This window comes from Tigriopus californicus, chromosome 4, assembly GCF_007210705.1.
Source record: "Tigriopus californicus strain San Diego chromosome 4, Tcal_SD_v2.1, whole genome shotgun sequence".
NCBI classification, from domain to species: Eukaryota; Metazoa; Arthropoda; class Copepoda; order Harpacticoida; family Harpacticidae; genus Tigriopus; species Tigriopus californicus.
The window spans coordinates 5,837,668-5,853,795 of record NC_081443.1 but is presented as its reverse complement, the minus strand read 5'-3'; the positions used below and the strand labels follow the sequence as shown (position 1 = coordinate 5,853,795).

At 44.2% G+C, this 16,128-nt stretch overlaps 2 protein-coding genes across 3 annotated transcripts; one reads left to right on the top strand and one right to left on the bottom strand.

Moving 5' to 3' along the window:
- The first annotated feature begins 6 nt into the window (after nt 1-6).
- Nucleotides 7-8,017, top strand: LOC131879919 (uncharacterized). The gene is made up of 2 exons (XM_059226412.1): nt 7-883; nt 4,832-8,017. Exons 1-2 carry the CDS (start codon nt 175-177, stop codon nt 6,496-6,498), a joined length of 2,376 nt encoding a protein of 791 aa, XP_059082395.1. The 5' UTR covers nt 7-174; the 3' UTR covers nt 6,499-8,017.
- A 4,095-nt stretch (nt 8,018-12,112) lies between these two features.
- Nucleotides 12,113-15,537, bottom strand: LOC131879921 (E3 ubiquitin-protein ligase ARIH1-like). Of its 2 annotated transcripts, none has more exons than XR_009373212.1 (5): nt 14,155-15,537; nt 12,996-13,721; nt 12,743-12,901; nt 12,544-12,669; nt 12,113-12,475 (listed from the first exon to the last, which is right to left on the bottom strand). XR_009373212.1 is itself a non-coding variant. In XM_059226414.1 (5 exons), exons 1-5 carry the CDS (start codon nt 14,680-14,682, stop codon nt 12,379-12,381), a joined length of 1,623 nt encoding a protein of 540 aa, XP_059082397.1. In that variant the 5' UTR covers nt 14,683-15,535; the 3' UTR covers nt 12,113-12,378. The 2 variants fall into 2 exon arrangements, 1 of the variants encoding a protein (XP_059082397.1); XM_059226414.1 differs by having other exon boundaries at nt 12,544-12,656; nt 14,155-15,535.
- Nucleotides 15,538-16,128: the final 591 nt, after the last annotated feature.

Here is a 16,128-nt window from a genome sequence, read left to right as displayed (position 1 = left end):
GGGACAAGTAAACCAACATTCATACATACGCAGAATATCAACGGAATCGTGAACGTTTATGTGGAGGACTCTGCTATCGAGTTGTTCCCCTCTATTTTGGTAGCACTAGTTAGCTGGCTGACTGTCTCGCTTGCTCGCTGGCTCGGCTGTTCGTGGCTGTGACGACGGCTCAAGATGCCGGCTTCTTCCCAAACCCTTTTCCCGGCCTCCTCTTCCTCCGGCAACTCCGCCTCCTCCACGCTCAGTCTCAATAGTCTGGACAACATGGAGGCGGCCAGTCACGCCTTCAATCACCACGCTTCGCACCAGGGATTGGCCCCTGGTGGGGGCGTGGGTCATCACGGCTTGAGTCCGGCGGGGAGTGGCCTCAATTCGGGCGGACACGGGGCTTCTCGCGGAGGTGGCGGGAGCCACGCCGGGCCACCCCACCCTCACCACGGTCACGCCGCGGCTCACTTTGCGGGTCGTCACCACAGCTTCACGCTGCCCTCGTCCTCGTCGTCGTCTTCATCTTCAAATCCTGCGTGTACCTCATCCTTCGAAGAGAGCCGAACTGTGCAATTGGCCTTGGAACTGGCCATGCTACAAGGGCAGCAAGCGGGGTTAGGCGGGAATCCGTTGGTGGACTCGCCCACTGCTAGTCTTCACCACTCCCAACACAGTCACGGTATGAATGGTGGTGGCGGTTTATCAGGCGTGAATGGAAGCAGTGGTCTGATGAGTGGCCACCATTCGGACAACCCACTCCTGCACCCCTTTCATTCATCTCAATACCCCAACCACGGATCGCTGGAGGACCTCAAAGCTCGTCGCAGTCAGAATATGACCGAATGTGTTCCCGTTCCCACGTCCGAGCATGTGGCTGAGATTGTGGGCCGTCAAGGTAAGACTCTGTATTATGCATTGCCTCTCGCTTTCCCGGCCTAGCTTGATTCATATCTGATCTTAATTGAAATTCATTGATCAACCTTTTGAGTCAGATAATGCTATCTTATTTTTCGGGGTTGGAGTTGGGGTGGGTGGATCGAGCTGGTTTTGCCTTATATTGGAACCTTCCCTTTCTCGATTAAACGTTCTTGCGTTAGTCTCAAGTTGGTTGGGGTGAACTCGTTCAGAGTCCCTGCTCCTTTTCTTCTCTTACGTCCATACCCTCTTTTCATTCACAGCAGTGAATAGCTGCTGGCCTCGAATTGAGGTCATTCACTCGGGTGGAAGTGAGGGGGAAATCCCCCTGTTCCCTCGATGGTTGCCTTTCTTCGTTGGCTTCTCGTACATCCAAGTACAATCACCACCCCACCTTTCTTTGCCACCCTTTGGCCCGCCTGCGCTGTTTTAGTGCATCTGGAAATGGATGTACGGCACAAGACTGAGGGTCCTCTCCTCTCTCAAAGACCGCTCACACTCACGTTCTCAGTCATGTAAGGCTAGAATGGTGTAATGAGTCCAGGGGAGGAGGGATTCTCAGTTTGGCGGCCCGATGCAAGTTTGATCCATCGTAGTCGCAACCATTGGATTCGCGGAAGTGCGCCAGGGCTTTAAAGGGACATAAAGGGGAGGGGATCTTCAGGGCAGCTGGCTTGAGAAAGCAACCGGCGAATTATTGATTATTTTACCCCAACCAACAAAGGCTGAAAATAAGACAGGGAGAAAGCTGCTGAGAACCAGCTGCTACGGTCACCAGCCCTCCCTGGGGCATTTGGATGTGTCAGCTTTTGCAACTCCCTTTTTGTTACTCTCCTGCTTCGTCAGGGACAGCTCGATGTTCCATACATGTATGTTACTCGATGGTCTTTAGGGACCAGCTAGCCAGCCAACCGTCATCATCGTCAGTGGATGCTCGGATCTTTCTGGGATTGCTCTTTGGCCGAAAACATGTCTACCCAAACCAATTTATAAGAGAAAAAGAAATAATGGATAGAAATCAAGTGGCCTTGCCGAGGGCACATTTTGAAAATGAAGAAGGAACAAATTCGAGTTCCTCGAATCCTTGGAAATGTGATGGGACTTTTGCATTCTCATAAGAGAAGGAGCCTTCCATTTCTACCATAGGCTCTCCTATTATCACCGGCCCAACACCTTAATGGCGTTACCCAAAAGTCAATGTGCTTTAAAGGAATACTCTTTTACAGCCTGATTCAAAATGGGGTATTCATTTCCGGAAAACTAGATAGAGTAAGAAGAAATATGTTTTGATTCCACCTCGTGGTTCTCAGATGTGCAGCCGTCGATCCAATGTAATTCCCCGCGTGGATGTTTCACGTATGTAGTTGTTGCTGGCAGTTGCGCCAGTACAGCCGGTTTGATGTCGTGACAGCCCATTTGTCCGACCCAGCTGGTTGGACACTGGATTAGCTTGACAAAGCTCAGGTGGGCAGTTGTTGTCTGGGACTAATGTTGGTTAGATACAGGAGTCCGGGTACGTACGCCATTAGGGCTGCTGGCTAAGGGAGCCCATCTTCTCCGGAAGATCCTTTGTGAGACCAATGTTCGAACAGCTGATTTTTCTTCAATCATGGCGATGAAGTTAGCGGTTGTGTTGTTTGTGTCGTTGTGCAAGGATGGTTAAAGGAGGGTATCGAGCAGCTGAGAGGGTACCTAGGGCTGGTGTGGAGTCATTGTCTGATAAACTGCACGCGGGTAATTTTTTGGTCTATGCTGTAGTTCTTTCAATTGCATCTAGTTTTGGACATAATATATCATTGAGATTTCAAGTTCGGATGTAAGGACCAATTGATGTTTGCTCTGAATTGCGTTCTTAATTTAGTTACTAAAAGATGCAGACAATCCATAAGTAGAGTATTAGTAAGATATTTGGTCGTTCTAACAATTCCATCAATGGAAAAGTAAATGCCGATTCAACCAAACTACCCCTCTCCAGTAATTGTACTCGAAAGCTGTTTTCCTGACCTCCTTTGTTTCCTTTGGAACCATGGCCCTGAATGCTACTCCTACCCTTGCTTAATGCTGTCGCTCGAGCTTTTTCAAGATCTGACTATTGGCCCTCTCGCCAGATAAGGGAAAATCGTTAGCTGTTGTTCTGAGTGTCCTTACAGCCCCCTCCCCCTCCCTCTTCCTGGTCCTTTCGCTCCCTGTACCTCCCTCCCAGTCTTCCTGCGGGAAGCTTCACAACACTGGCAAAGACTTCCAATCGATAACGCTCCGTTCTTTGTTAATTTTTTCCGAAAGTAAGGTGAACAGAGAGAGAGAGATGAAGTTGCCTAATAAACAAGAAAATCCCACTTCAAACCGGCAAATTTTTGAAAAAATGAAGACAATTTTCTAGCCACCTTCTGCCATATTGTTAAGGAAGCTGTATTAAGAAGACGGATCTGTTTTAATATTCTGCGTGTCATTGTTCGGCATAAGACCACATGCAATAACGATTGATTTGTTTGGATGCAATCCAATCCCAATAGTTACCCTTAGCAATTTCAACGGGGAACGTAAGCAAAGGCTCGAGCTTGCTCCAGCTGCTCCTAATGTAAGGTTTGTTTCTGCCTCTCTTGAAACAAGAGGCTATGTTAGCTATGAGAGGGTACGACAGTCACACATGATAGATAACACACCCACCCTTGGTCAGGTTGCAAGTCCGACTCTTTCCCACTCTTGTATGAGGGACAAGTTCATTATAATGGGACCTTATGGAAAAGTCGAAGGAACACAGGATAGCACTCCCTCGATTTCTTGTACTTTCCATACGTTTTTCAATGGCTGGCATAATATATTTGATATCATCCGTGGGCCTTGTTAACCCCAGTTCTGATCGTCGGAAACCCACGCGCACGTTCAATGGAAGTGCTCATGTGTTCAGCCATAGCAAGCTGCGCGGTCTTTGAGCGATGTTGGAAAAAGCTTTCTAAGGCAACCTGAACTGAGGGTAGAAGTCTTTTAACAAGAAATGAACGCAGCTTTCTCCTACCTCTTATTAAGGGGGTGACTTTTTCGTTATCAAGCTTAATGGATCTTACTTTAGAGTTTTTGCCCAAGATAAGTAGGAAGGAAGTGGTGTTGGACAGTTTTTAAAGCATTTTCAAGCCGAACAAATTTGTCTCGAATGTTAAGAACGATCTAAGGATTACAGTTATTTAGCCTTAAAACGTTTCTTGAGGGAAGGAAAATTTTCTAACAGCCGACTTTCACGAAGCGTGAAAGCATCAGATTTCCCTGGTTATACCCTGAATACTAAAACGTTCTATGATTTACGTTCACTCCACACATTCTGTTCTGGATGGATTGTAGTAAATGAATTGTAATTGCGTCTCTTCGCCAAAACTTGCAACAATTAAATAATTACTGCAATTGCATTTGGGTGTATTAAAGATGAAAAGACATGCACGAAGATAAAAAAAATTCTTCGCCATCCCAAGATATCCTATTCTTTCTCAAACGAGGTGCCAAGGAGCCCAAGGAGGAAGAACGTGTTGGTTGCTTGTAGCTTTGAGCTTGCCTGCCGAGATGGAAAGCCGAGGGAGCCAAAGAGCACTTGGCAGCAAGTATACGCAAATAATTCCCCATGACCCCATTTTGGGGCTCTGAAGGCCAGGAGCATTTCTTCGTGCATTGAGATCTGTCATTTACTTCCTTCTCCAATGTTTTGTGCGAGGAAATCGGAGAGAAAGAGAGCGAGGGGAAAATGTAGGAGATTCTAGTGTACTAAAGATAGGAAAGTAGAAGTAGAGCGAACGCTTATGTAGAATCTTGGCCACGATAACCCACCAATGACAATATTCTTGGGGGAGACAGGAAGCCAAAAACTATGACACATCCATAGTCGGGGCCTTCAAAACAGCCCTTTTCCAGTTTTTAAATAACTTCTTTCTGTTCATTCCAGGCTGTAAAATCAAGGCATTGCGAACCAAAACGAATACATACATTAAGACTCCTGTTCGCGGAGAGGAACCCGTCTTTGTAGTTACGGGTCGAAAAGAGGATGTTGCCTTGGCCAAGCGTGAGATTTTGTCGGCTGCCGAGCACTTTTCTCAGATTCGAGCTTCTCGAACTAAGAATTCCATTAACTCGACATTAGCCTTTGGACAATTGGTAGCTAATCAACCTGGCCAAACCACCGTTCAAGTTCGAGTTCCATACCGAGTTGTTGGTCTCGTAGTTGGACCCAAGGGGGCAACCATTAAGAGGATCCAGCAACAAACTCATACGTACATTGTGACTCCGTCAAGAGATAAAGAACCCGTTTTTGATGTTACTGGCTTGCCCGAAAATGTTGAGGCTGCCCGCAAAGAAATTGAAGCCCACATTGCAATGCGTACCGGTAACGACAACAACGGCGGAAGCATGAATGGGCTAGGCCTCTACAACATGGATATGAACGGAATAGATGAGCATAATGGTTTTAATGGATACTCATCCTCATCGGCATTTAGTTCCTCTGGCTTGGACGGACCCATGGGTAGTGGCAGCAACTTGTCGTCTACTTCATCACAGAACAAGTTCAACAGTATTCTCAATGGAGGTGGAACAGATTCTGCTTTCTCTAGTCTGGCCTCTTCTGGCAACTCAGGCAAAGGCATTATTCTTCAAAACATATTGGATGGCAGCAATAACTTTGGAGCCAATGATTCTCCGCTTCACATGTCCGGGAGTGGTATTGCTCGAAACGTACCTTGGTCAAATGGAGGTGGAGATTCGCACGACTCTGGCATTGGAAGTTCACCTCCGTTTGATAGAAACGGGCATCACTCGTTGTTTGATTCGATTCATCATGATCGTCTAGAAGTTAACAACGGCACCGCCATTTGGGGCGATATTAACAAACTGCTTGGAAACCTCGATTTAGATGGACCGTCATCCAATAGCCTCCGAGGTCGTAGTAATGGAGGCCCGATCTCACGCAATATTCTCAACCACCACAATCCGTCGACGAATAATCTTCTGAACTCTGTCAACCGCTTCTCAAGCACTGTTAGCAACGGCGATGGACATGATTATCTGAACGGAGAGTTCACATGCTCCTCGAATTCCAGTGACATGAACAATCATCACATGCAGAAACCATTCAACTTGAACGTGGGCTCACGTTCCTCTCTTGATCTCGGCTCCCTGGGTCGTCCCAGTGCCTCTATCGATTCTTCTTCGAACAACACTGCCAAAAATTCAATGCTCCTTCTGTCTTCAGGGGAGGTTTCTCCCCCTATGTCGCTTCCATACAGCAGCTCCAATGGTAGTAGCAATGGACACGCCCACCTTCAGCACCGATCCTCGGTCAGCAGCGAACCCTCGGGTATCCTCTTTCACGACCAGGAGCTGAACAACTTGACAGATGGTATCTGCAACGAAGTCGGACTAGCTAGTTCTACATCGTCGAAGGCTTTAGGTCATGGAGCCTATGACGGAAGTTTGGTGGGACCACGAAGCTCTTCCTCCTCGAACTTGTTCAGTCGGGATGACCAAGTCATCGCAGGCTCTCGTCTCTCCCCATCCAATGGGCCAGCTCCAACTGCTACCAAAGAAGATGATTTTCTATCTTTTGCTAACAAATGAAAATGGGACACTACCATTCTCGACAGAGACAGTAGCTTTATTACTGTTCGGTAAGTGCTATATTGATTAAGTAAATTTTCACCCACAAATTGTTCATTATTATTCAATATTGCTACTGCACCTGCTCCTTCAGCAACGTTCACCCTTGCTATTACAATTACCATTACCACCTTAAACCTTTTGCGAGTTGGTATTTCAAATTGCCTTTTCCAAAAAAGTTGAACTATGGGCCTTTTCACAATTACTGCTACATTATGAGCATCATCATATTAATGCTAAGAATTCCAATAATAACATTAAAACCAATAAAATACTATCATAGCAATGGCTTATGTATTATCCCGCTCTGACCAAATAGAATCGTCACCTCTGATTTTGGCAAGTGCGTCATCAAACTTCTCTACTGTCTTCATTCAACTGCTCGTCCCACAATTTATATTCCTATAAAGACTGCTCTTGGTGAGCATCCCCTATCAAATCTATTTTGCTAAATGGCCTGGCATCTTATTTGTTGACCGAACTATCCCCGCCCGATAAGGCGCAATCGATTTGAATTGCGATTCCCTCTTGCCCCACCCATTATCCCAGAATGAAGTAATCTACAGCTGCATTCCCTCTTGTTGTTGCTATTATAATCACCACCATCATCACAACCCCGCAAAAAGAAATGCTTTAAGCAAGCCAATCTCGATATTTTGGAAGAAATCTATGTACATTCTAGGTGACATTAGAAATTTTGAATTGTCATGGACTGTAACGAACCTAAATCATCAATAACCATTGCAACAAAAAGATACTTTATTACATACAACAACAAAGGCAAAAACCTATATCTTCTATACCAAATCAGAGTAAAGATAATGTTCATATTATATATATCTCTATACATATATATTCATCGTAGACAAAAAAGACAAAACATATTCGTGTTGTGTGGACAAAAAAAAATATCCGTAGATTCATTGTGAGTTCAAATGCTACTTTCGTCTCTCTCCCTCTTTATTCTTAGATAACCTTTACCGCTGTATGTGTTATTAGCATCCACCTATACCAACCATATTCTTATTTTTTATAATATTCCTATCAGAGTCTAATGGTGTTTCGTGTGCGTATGTATCTAGCCATCAAATATCTTCGTCATCGTCTTCAGTGGCAAGAATATCATCAACGCAAGTGAGAAAAGCAACAACTAAGTAGCTCAATTTCATAAATATCCACCTTCAGAGAAAGTCTCCTTATCATTTTACTCTCACCACGGTCCATAAGGACTGAGCGAGCGAACTAATGAACAAACTTACAAAAGAATACCAAATCAATCCTCCTTAAACCACCCTCATTGTCTTCTTATGCCACGCCAGTAGGTGCGGCAAAATCCTGATAGCCCGCTTTCGTACTCTATCATTGATCAAAGAGATTTTCTAAAAATCCAGCAAGTATTCAAGCTATTCCCTGAAATGAAGACTTTTCAGCACTGAAAATACTTTTCTACCTAAACGTTGAATAAATTTGTGTACCATGATATTGTGACGTGAGTAAATTCTTTCAGCTGGCTTGGGTAAGATTAGCTACCAAAAAGACAGCTACATCCTCACATTGTCGATTAATCTATCCACATGTTGAATACCATAACCAAAAATACATCTCATTCAAAGTATTTTTAATTCCCTAGTCCAATATCTGCATTTCCACTATTAAGTCATTAGACCAACGGAACTGATTCTCCTCTCGTACTGTCTGAGTGGGCAAATCTCTGCTTAACCCAGCAAAAAGCTCCGTCGATTTAACGAGATGATACGTGAAAAACAGAAAATTGCCAAGTAAGCGAGTAAGAATATTTTGATTGAAATGTATGCCTTGGTGTCTCTGTATTGATTCTAAATCAAAATAACCATGATAGAGACCATGCTATTGGTAATAAATATAAAAAAACTCGATTCGGCCCAAACTTGTCCGAGCAGCCGCAGCCTAGCCGAACCGCCCATTTCGCTTTTTTTAATTGCCGGCGGTAAAAAAAATGGAAATCACTAAACCTCCAAATCCATCCCTCATTAGCTTCAGTTTTTGAGGAAGTTTGCTGCAATCTAGTAAGTTCGGAATGTGTTCCGAAAATTGGCACACGGACAAAAATTTCAAAATATGGAAAGACTTTGTTCAAAAAGTCTTGCAAACTAGCTGAAAGGCTGAAGAGCTCATCGAATCCAGTGATTGTGGCTAGTCTCCAAAAAAGTTGGACGTAATTCAGGATAAGATTATGGCCTCCACCGAAAATGACAAATTCCAAACTGAGTAAGGTGGTACAGGAGGTCAGGTCGAATCTGAAGCCTTTTTTTTCTCTTATGTAAACTCTTAAGAGAAATATGAAGCTCCCTGTTGGGCCTTTTGAGGTTGTTGGGGAAGCCTTATCAATGTAGAGGCTATGGCTAACATGCTTAGAGATCAGTGCTCTAGTGTGTTTTCAACCCCAATGAGTTTTGAAATAACAGCTCATTGTTCTAATGACGAGTCTATTGATATTGATGACGTTAATCGAATTAAGCAATTTCATAATCTCGTAGTTACAGATCAAGATGCATTAGAGGCCATCTGGGACTTGAGGTTTTCAATTTCTCCTGGACCTGATAGTGTGACATCTCAGTTTCTGATGAGATGCTCATTGGTTCTTGCTCCTGTTTTCTCGAACTTGATGCGTTGCATCTTGGATAAGGGCAAGTTTCCCTCTTCACCAAAGTTAGCTCACGTTGTTCCATTTTTTTAAAAGGGTAGTAACTATAGGCCGTTTTTTCTCACTTTGAATATTGCTATGGGTTTGAGACTGAAGTTTAAACTCGTTGAATTTCTTGATATCCATGAAGTCCCTCCTCCTAGCCAGCATGGGTTCCAAGCACATTTTAGCACGGTTACCCAACTGATTGAACACATAGGGCAGGTTATTAAAGGGCTAGAGAGACACAAGTCAGTTGATGTTGTCTATCTTGAGTTTGCCAAGGCCCTTGATAAAGTAGATCATGGCCTTTTGTTGAATAGACTTCATGACATTGGGATCCAAGGCAAAGTTCTCAATTAAATAACGATGCAAAGCAAGTTTCTGGTAGGAATGGCCAAGATTCCACCAGCCTGGCAAAGGACCTAGACATAAGCTACTCCTGGGTTGCTGTTGCTGAATGAAATTCCGCTCAATGACCGCTGGGTTAACTCCTTTGAAGACTTCACTTGTAGATAATGGAGGTAAACATGTTGAGCAGGTCTCATCTATTAAAGATCTAGGTGTAGCCCTCCAAAGTAATGGAGAGTTCGATGAGCATATCCAGTTGAAGGTGTGTAAAACTTTTCAAATGTGTGGTTGGATATATCGCACGTTTAAGTCCAGAGATAGTATCACGATGCTAACCACATCTATGATGCTAACTCTGGACAAGTCGATTGTTCAGCCACATCTTGAATATGCTTCACCCATTTAGGCTCCAATGAGTTCAGCAGGTTTGCTAAAGGTCGATTAAGTCCAAAGATGTTTCACTAGGAAAATCACAAGAATGATAGAGCTCTTGTATTGGGAGAGACTAGAGGGCTAAGGAGGGACTAAAAGGTTGGGACTGCACAATGTTCAGAGAAGGTTCGAAAGGTATCTGATACTGCACGTCTTCAAAAGTATCCATGAGCTTTGTCCAAACCCAGGATTTAGGGTCAATTCTACATAGTGACCGTAGAAGCTTAATGTGCGTTTTGAGAGCACCTTCAAGCCCTCGAGAATCCAGCCTAGTTCGAACTATGAAGTCCACTTCTCTTCTTTCTCGTGCTCCTTCATTGTTTAATTTGCTTCCCTCTAATATTCGTAGGGAATACCTAGGGCTTATTGATCCGGTAGTATCTTTCAAGTCAGACTTGGACAAAAAATTAGGTAGCATTCCAGATCAACCCTACTTTCAAGGACCAGCTCGGTCTACCAACTTGGTAGACCAAATATCATATGAGGATTAAAAAGTAATAAATAGACGAATTACAACCTTTCATTTTGATAGCACTGGGGATTACATTCCCTGTTGCGGTTTGAAAAGCCCGTGAAAAAACAAACGAAAAAAAAATTAATTGGCCGAGGTTTATAGGTCATCAAGGTACAATTTTGACTCAAGGAAACTTACAGAATATTGAACTAAAATAAATATAAACTCATGCAGCACTGAACTTTTTGTTTCCTTGCCAGTTTGGAATTTCATGTTTAAAGGCAAAAAATCAATTTAGACACAGATTGGTAATTTTTGTTCCAAATAACATTTGAAGATCAAGCAATTTCAAAATTTAATTGCCTTTTTTTGGCAATTGCAATTTTCTAAAGAGGTCAGCCGTTAAGGCATCAATACACACTTAGTGCCCACTACCCAGACGCTCCTGAGCCATTAATTGTCACTGTTCACATTTTGAAGAGGATCTCAATGGAATTCTCAAGAAGCCAATTAGAAAAATGACAGCACAACGATCAAAGGTTTTTGAGGAAGTAGCTTTAGAAAGGTCTTCCTAAGCTGATGATACAAAATTGGTATGTGGTAGGAATGGTCAGTATTCCGTAAGTCTAGTAGAGGTCCCAGACCAAATCTACTCCTAGGTTGCTGCGAGTAACATGGCACTGAATGGAATGAAATTCCGCTCAATGAATTTTAGGTCGATAGACAGGACTCTCCATTAGAAGATGGTGAAGGTAAAGGCATTCAGCAGAGCCCGTTCATGAAGGATTTAGGGGTGGTCCTCGAAGATAATGAAAAGTTTGATGAACATATATTTGTTATATTTCCAGTTGAAAGTTGGCAGTTGTAGTTGAATATACCGCAGGTATATCCAGATATAGCATCACGGTGCTAACTCTGGACAAGTGATTGTTCAGCAGGTTTGCAATGCTCGAGCATGTCCAAAGATGTTTTACCAGGAACATTGAGGATATGAGAGAGCTCTCGTATTGGGAAAGGTTGGGATTGTACAGTATTCAGAGAAGGTACGAAAGCATCTATGAGCTTTGTCCCAACCCAGGATTTAGGGTTAATTGTAGTGACCGTAGAGGCTTAACGTGCGTTTTGAGAGCACCTTCAAGCCCTCAAGAATCCAGGCCAGTTAAAGCAATGAAGGCCGCTTCTCTTCTTTCTCGGGCTCCTTCATTGTTCAATTTGCTGCCCTCAAACATTCGTAGGCGTTGATCCAGTAGAAGGATTTTAGTCGGACTTGGACAAGTTTTTGACTAAAAATTCCCGACCAACCTTATATTCAAGGATTAACCAAATCTGCCAACTCTAATTCGTTGGTAGATCAAATAATATACATAAATAAAAGTTAAGTAAAACGAATAAATTTCTCGTCTTGAATTGTTGGGATTTCAATCCCGGTTGTGGTAAGGAAGTCCGCAAAAATGAACCATTTGCTTTTTCTGCGAAGTTCCCAACCCTGACAGGTCCCATATTTGGCTTTTCATGCCGATCTGTGTCAAGGAAGGGCATAGCCGGACTACTAATCTGATACCCAACCAGACATAGCCCACCTGAAAAAGTGGACATTATGATGAGTGGCTCCGCTGATTAGGAAGGCTCACATCCTTCGCAACATGGTACTCTGAAGAAAAGAATATAAGAAAATATCGAGAAATATCACACTTTATTTTCTGGTTCAACTTGTTGGGGTGGGGGCGTCTGACATAGAACTGAATTGTGGTTGATCTTTCGATTCCTCAGATGAACTCAAGTGACTTGCGAGAGGGTCAGATTAGCACGTCTCTAATCAGAAGTGATTTTTGCTGTAGGAAGATATCTTGAATAAGGCAAATTTGATGTAATTTCTCCTGGCACCGCCTCACTCTCGTCAATCATTTGGGAGGTCTTGTCAGGATTCGAGAGCGTAAGAAATTCATGATGTTATGTCATCTGAAGTGTAAACCCACCAGTCCCTGTCATAGCCCTCATGAACATGGTCCAAAAGCACTCGTCGTCGGCTATCGCAGTATCTGGAACGGAAATATTTTGGTTGTAGGTGCTTTCACTCTGCTTTTGCTCGTAAGAGAGGACAAGTTACCTGAATTTATCTTGGACTTTTTGCTTGATATCTACCAGATTTTCGGCAGAAATGTCTCTCTCCAAATATTCGGATAGATGTTCAGTAGAGTTTTCCAAATCTTTTTGGTTGGCCTAAATTGAAAGACTTAATAATAAAACCACGCCACTTTTTTTCATTCCATTCTATTTGCCAATCACCACGACCCAATAATACTTACTTCGAACAATTCGCTCTGATTATTTCTCTTCAGGTAATAAGCGAAAACATAGGTGTACATCAGGGTTCGTCGACATTCACACAAAATATCTACTGCCTTTTTTAGGAACTGGACTTCAATCCATGACATGTTATGTTGTTGCATCTCGTCCATTTTGTCCTGAAATTGAGATGTTCATGGGTAGAAATGACTGGCTCGGAACATAGTTCGGCTGGCGGCAATTGAAAGAAAAAAAGGCTAACAATTCCCCTACCTTCACCATACTATAGAGGTTATTTTCGAATTTCAACGACTGTAGATGGTTCATGTAACGGTTACAATAGAACAAGTAGCGTTGTAGTGCGGCTCGAGATTTCTCTTGACTATCGCGTGCGTTTTTGGCTTCGTCCTCGTCGTAGCGATTGCAGTTGTACCAAGAACTCCCATGAGGTTCCCATGGACCCAAGCACACCCAGCAGAAGTCGGCTCGGCACGATTGGTTACGGCATATCATATGGTTACAGCCCCCGTCTTTTTCAATGGTGGCCTTACACTTGGGGCACTCCTTGGTGTTGGCCGAAATCCAATTCGAAGTCTCCGAATCATCGTCACACTTTTTAATCCATCGCTTGATGAGGACACACCGGACTGGGTCATGCCAATTTTCCGAGCAAGCGAAACAAAACAAATGACTACATCGACATTTCACGGGTCTGGACTCGACAAATTGGACTTTAACGGCATTCGGGCAATCCGGAGCCGGGCACCAGCGCATGAGTCGATTGCAGTCCACGAAACTGTTGGTGATGAGGTGCTGATATTTGAGCTTGACTTTCGAATCTTTCACTAATTTCATCACTGTCACATCGTCCACCAGGATGTCGCAATTGCCAGGACACTCGATAGATTGACTGGCACCTTCGTTCATAATTTTGGATGTGATGTACTCTGTCCAGCAAGAATTACAGTATGGATGGCCACATTCGAGCGCGGTGGTAAGCTAGAGACGAAATGAAGTAATCGTCAGTGAACGTAAGAACCAATTCAAGGAAAAGGCCAAGCTAGAAGGGTCTGTCTGATCGCATTGACCATAGATAACTTCATATGGTTGTGGTTTTCTATGGCATTGACATACTTCAATTTCGTCACACTGGCGACTGGTTTTCCTAAATTACTTCAAAAACAGTAGCTATATTTAGTGTCTACGAGTGCCCATAAGCACAACCATCAATTCAATTCTGACAAATAGTGAGCGTGTCTGGTTTGCCGTCAAGTTTTTGTTCATGGTAAGATGGACTTGACCTCTGCCAATGTACTCAACTTAGTATTCTCAGATTTCTCCCGGTCGATACTTTGAGCCTCAGGCTGTCGGCTTTTCTAATTCCGTACAAGTTAGGTCACTAGTTGGTTGACTCGATCCGTCGTCCACTTACCGATTTGGGCAAAGTCAAGTAACAAATCTCGCATTCCAGGGTGGATTTGGCCGAAAGGCTGACCCCTCGGCCCCCCAGGTCGGGGGCCACCATGGCCTTGGCCCCCAATTTATAAGGTGGGACCACCTTCGCCTCGGCAAACATCTGTTCCTGGCTATCCGAGAAGTATCGTTCCATGAGTTTCTCCTTGTCCCATTTGAAGTGATTGAGCAATATCCGCACCGTGGTGGTGGGAATCTGGATGACCGAGTTGACCTCCTTGATACAATCCACCATGTGTTCCACGATCTGTTCGGTCGAGAGCACTTCATAGGGGTGGGCATGATCGGATCCCTTCTTGTCGGCGCCGGACACCATCATCATGAGACCACCACCGCCCCCGCCGCCGGAGCCGCTAGCTTCTTCACCCAGCCCAATGTCCATGCCAAAATCATCATTGTCGTCATCCTCATCCTGGTTGACGGTCGACTCATTGCCCGAGTCATCCGAATCGTCGTCGTACAGATAATCCTCGTCGTCCGACGACATGGGGCCCACCCGCCTGGCCTGGCTTGGCCTGGCTTGTTGGCTTGGCTGGACTCACTGGGACAGACAATCAGGAAATAAAAAGGTGGGTCAAAATCCACGGGATTCGCCTGACGAATGGGCGGATGGGTGGATGAGTGCTCGACTCAAGAGCCAAAACACCAAGTGAGCTCTTCAATGGCTGGCTGAAACAATGAATGAATGACGGTCCAGTTTGGCGACTGGCTCACCACGCCCAGGGGAATGCGCTAGCCCACTGGTATTTATGCTATATAGTAATCTGTCTGCTGGGTCGGGCACGACGACAAAGCCGCTGAGACACGCGGCACAGGAGGAGGTTTGAGAGGATGAAAGGATCGAGGATCGAGGATCGAGGATCGAGGATAGCCTCAGTTTGATTGAGTCGTCGATCCGCTTGAACCACCTGAACCGCTTGGAACTAATCTGGATCGAGAAGTCACTCGGATTCCGTCGTGGAAAGATTAGTTGGTTGGTTGGTTAGTTGGTCAGTTCATTGATCGTTCGTTAGTTCGTTCGATCCACCTTGGCTGGCTGGCTGGCTGGCTGGCTGGCTGGGTGTCTGTTTGGCTGGTTAGTTGACTAACTAAGTGGTGGAATTGATTGTTTCAACCACTTCTTCCATTTGATTCAAAGTCCCTCCTAATGTCGTCGCTCGTTCCTCACTCCCTCACTCAATCACTCACTCACAGCGTTTGCCTGTCTGTCTGTCTTTCTTCTCTTTCTTAGGTTCTTTCGTTCGTTCCGTCCTTGGTCTGGTCTTGGGCTCAGCTGCAGTTCCATTCACTCCCTCGACTCATTCACGGACTCAGCCGCGTTTCCCTTGTCTCTAGTTCGGGCTGGCCTTCATTCGCCTTGGCCCTCATCGATCGGACTATTTTTTGGTCAGGCTGCCTTCAGTGTTGCCCGATATCGGGTAAAATAGGCCAGAAACTCCCGTCAAAATATGCCAGAGTAAAAAACCCGCCCTTGGGCTACCCCAATGATTTTGACTAAAAGGAGCTAGTAGCTCTTTGCAACTCAAAGAGCAAGACCAAAAGTTAAGGGTCTTGGAGAAAGTTATCCAACGCAAAAAAAGAATGAGTAAAACCAAGAATATGCCCAAAACAGCTCACACAGAACTAAAGAAAGAACGAAAAAACGAACTGAAAAAGCTAAACCAAAATCAGAGACTGAGATTTCCAAAGATTGAGAGAAAGAGCTACATCTCGCTTTTTTGGTGCTAGATCTGGTCACCTTGCCTACCGGGATAGACATGTGTATGTTACGGAAAATGCTATATGAAAAACAACTAAAACGCATAGGTCATGTCAAGTGAAGGAAATAAAAAAAAATATATTTTATTTATTGCGACTCCTAGTCATGTCATGGCGTAAGAATAACTATGAAATAAAATAATGTGATCCGGCACCCTGATTTTTAAAACCTCGT